Consider the following 2486-nt stretch of genomic DNA (forward strand, 5'->3'; position numbering starts at 1 on the left):
CCAATAGGAGAACAGCATGCAAGGATCCATGGACTTCTTATGTGGACTATGCATGATTGGCCAGTATACGGAGAAGCTTCTGGTAATGGTTCTTGATTTACAAAATTCTCGCTATTCGCAAGCACTTTGCCTTGGCCTGATTCATGCTTTAATATATGCAGGGCTAACAACTTCGGGATACAATGCATGTCCAATTTGCGGGCAGTCTTTGGATGTGCGCTATTTTGCCTCTCTTCGAAAGACAATTTATCAAGGCCACCACCGTTATCTTCCAGATGGCCATCACTTGCACGAAGGTTAGCTTGGTCGTGTCGAATGTCGTCCTATGCATGTACAAGAGTGGCGTCGTCGATGGGAGCAACATGAGGGGCAACCTGTTCCAGAAATGAAACGTTTGTCCATTCTCCATACGTTGCCGTACTGGGGTGATCTACTAATTAACCATTTGTTGGATCCAATGCATATATTCAAGAATGTGGGAGAGCTCCTCTGGAAGACAATCATGGGAATGAAAGACAATCCAGCTTCACAAGATGATTTGCAGTCAGTTGGAAAGAAGCCAGAGATATGGCCTTTCACCAATGCAGCTGGCCAAACAAAACTTCCAAGAGCGCCATGGGTATTGCTAAAAAATGAAGAGAGACAAGTTAAAAGGGTGATTTCAGAGTTCAGGACACCAACATGATATATGCGATGTCTCAAGACAGCATTCACCCGTGACAATCACTGTCAGGACTGAAATCGCACGACTGGAATTCATTCTTCCAATTACGATCAAGGGGTGTTTAACGGAGGAAGTGTGAACCTGCATATACAAGATTTCAGAGCTAGTGTGGTGGATCACTTCCAAGGAGATACGGGAGGAATCTATTGCAGTCGCAAGGGCTAACTCCATTGAGGCAGTTTGCATGATTGAGAAGTATCTACCCACGAGCTGCCTAACTATCCAAATGCACTTGCTCATCCATGTAGTAGATGAGGTTGCAGTGGCAGGTACAGTCCACAGCCGTTGGATGTTCTTTCTAGAGCGGTTCATGAAAATACTTAAGGGTTTTGTTCGCCAAAAAGCGCGTTCAGAAGGGAGCATGGCAGAAGGATGGCTGGTGCAAGAGTCTCTTGTATTGACGACCGAATTTCTATCCGTTTCTGACCCAGAAATGCCTCGACTATGGAGCGATGTGGAGGATGCAAGACTGGTGGGAGAGGAGCTGCAAGGGCAAGGGGTGCCGAATAAAATGAAGTTCTGTATACTAAATTCAGCGTCGATGCAAAAATGGCTTGAAAGGTACGAAGCCGAACGACTAGAGGCTTACCCTTGCCAGACTATCTCGCTCCTCTACCTGAATTTCCTACAATGGCATGGTTGGACAAGACAGTGAGAGCAGCTCGACAGATCAGAGAACCCATATCTCTAGAAGAGGAGGAGCTGGCTATTGGATGTGACTGGAAGTATCATACATATATGGAACTGTGGTCGCATGGAAAGCATTTCAGAACACAACAAATTGATATCACAAGAAACACATTTGACAGTGGGGTAATGGTTAGTTTCCTGCAAAAGAGCATGTCCAGTGCCAGAGACACGAATGAGAGCACTAGCAACTTGGATTATTGTGGTCTTGTGTCAGATATCCTAAAAGTCAGCTTCAGGAGGTTTGAGATGTTTTTGTTGGATGTGAAGTGGTTCAAGGTGATTACTTCTGGTCGCAATGCAACGGTACGCAGAGATGGAAAAAAACTTGTGCAAATAGATTCTACAAAGGTTTGGACAGATGCGAGCGACACATTTGCGCTCCCCGAACATTGCGAGCAAGTGGTCTTTGTACCGGACCCTCGAGAGCGACAATGGTGGTTTGTGGTTCAGGTTGCTCCAAGAAATAAACAAGTATTTGAAGGGCAAGGGCTCCTGGAGGAAAGTAAGTCAGACAACGTCCATACTGCTGTGACATTAGATGAGATGGATGAAGGTATGGCAGAGGAAGCTGACAGATATACGAGGGATGACGCAGACGAGACAGAATTGACACTTGTAGATGAAGATGCAATGGATGAAGACAATCTGCCAGAACGAGTTGGGGCAGAGTTATGTTTGCAATTAGAGATAGACGATGATACGGTGCAAGATCTTATCGATGATGCCTCACTCGTCGAGGCCTAGGCCTGTAAGTGTTTGTGTGAGGATGTTGATTTAAAATTAAGCTTAAAGTTAATTTTAAAAAAAGGTGTTCTGACGCTTTATTTTACTTTCTTTGTGCAGGACTTTAGTATGGTAGACCAGTTTCCAGATCCTGCTTCTATGAGTGCAGATGCATTCATGGGCTTCATCACACGGATGATGCCTGCTCAGATGGCAGAGGCTTCTCAGTACTGGGTAGCTAGAGGCACGGGTACTACGCCTCCAGGCTTCACACCCGAGGGTCCGACGCCTATGGGGGGGACACCTAGGGGGGGATGCCTATGGGGGGGGGGGGGGGGGGGGGGGGGGG

The 2486-nt window shown here is 46.5% G+C and overlaps 1 protein-coding gene across 1 annotated transcript; it reads left to right on the forward strand.

Annotated features, from left to right (window-relative positions):
- Positions 1–1462: 1462 nt before the first annotated feature.
- LOC147447713 (uncharacterized) lies at positions 1463–2158 on the forward strand. Its single transcript, XM_086523665.1, has one exon. It carries the CDS (start codon positions 1463–1465, stop codon positions 2156–2158), a length of 696 nt encoding a protein of 231 aa, XP_086379791.1.
- Positions 2159–2486: the final 328 nt, after the last annotated feature.

Source organism: Adiantum capillus-veneris, chromosome 11, assembly GCF_014529385.1.
Source record: "Adiantum capillus-veneris isolate H3 chromosome 11, ASM1452938v2, whole genome shotgun sequence".
Classification (NCBI taxonomy): Eukaryota; Viridiplantae; Streptophyta; class Polypodiopsida; order Polypodiales; family Pteridaceae; genus Adiantum; species Adiantum capillus-veneris.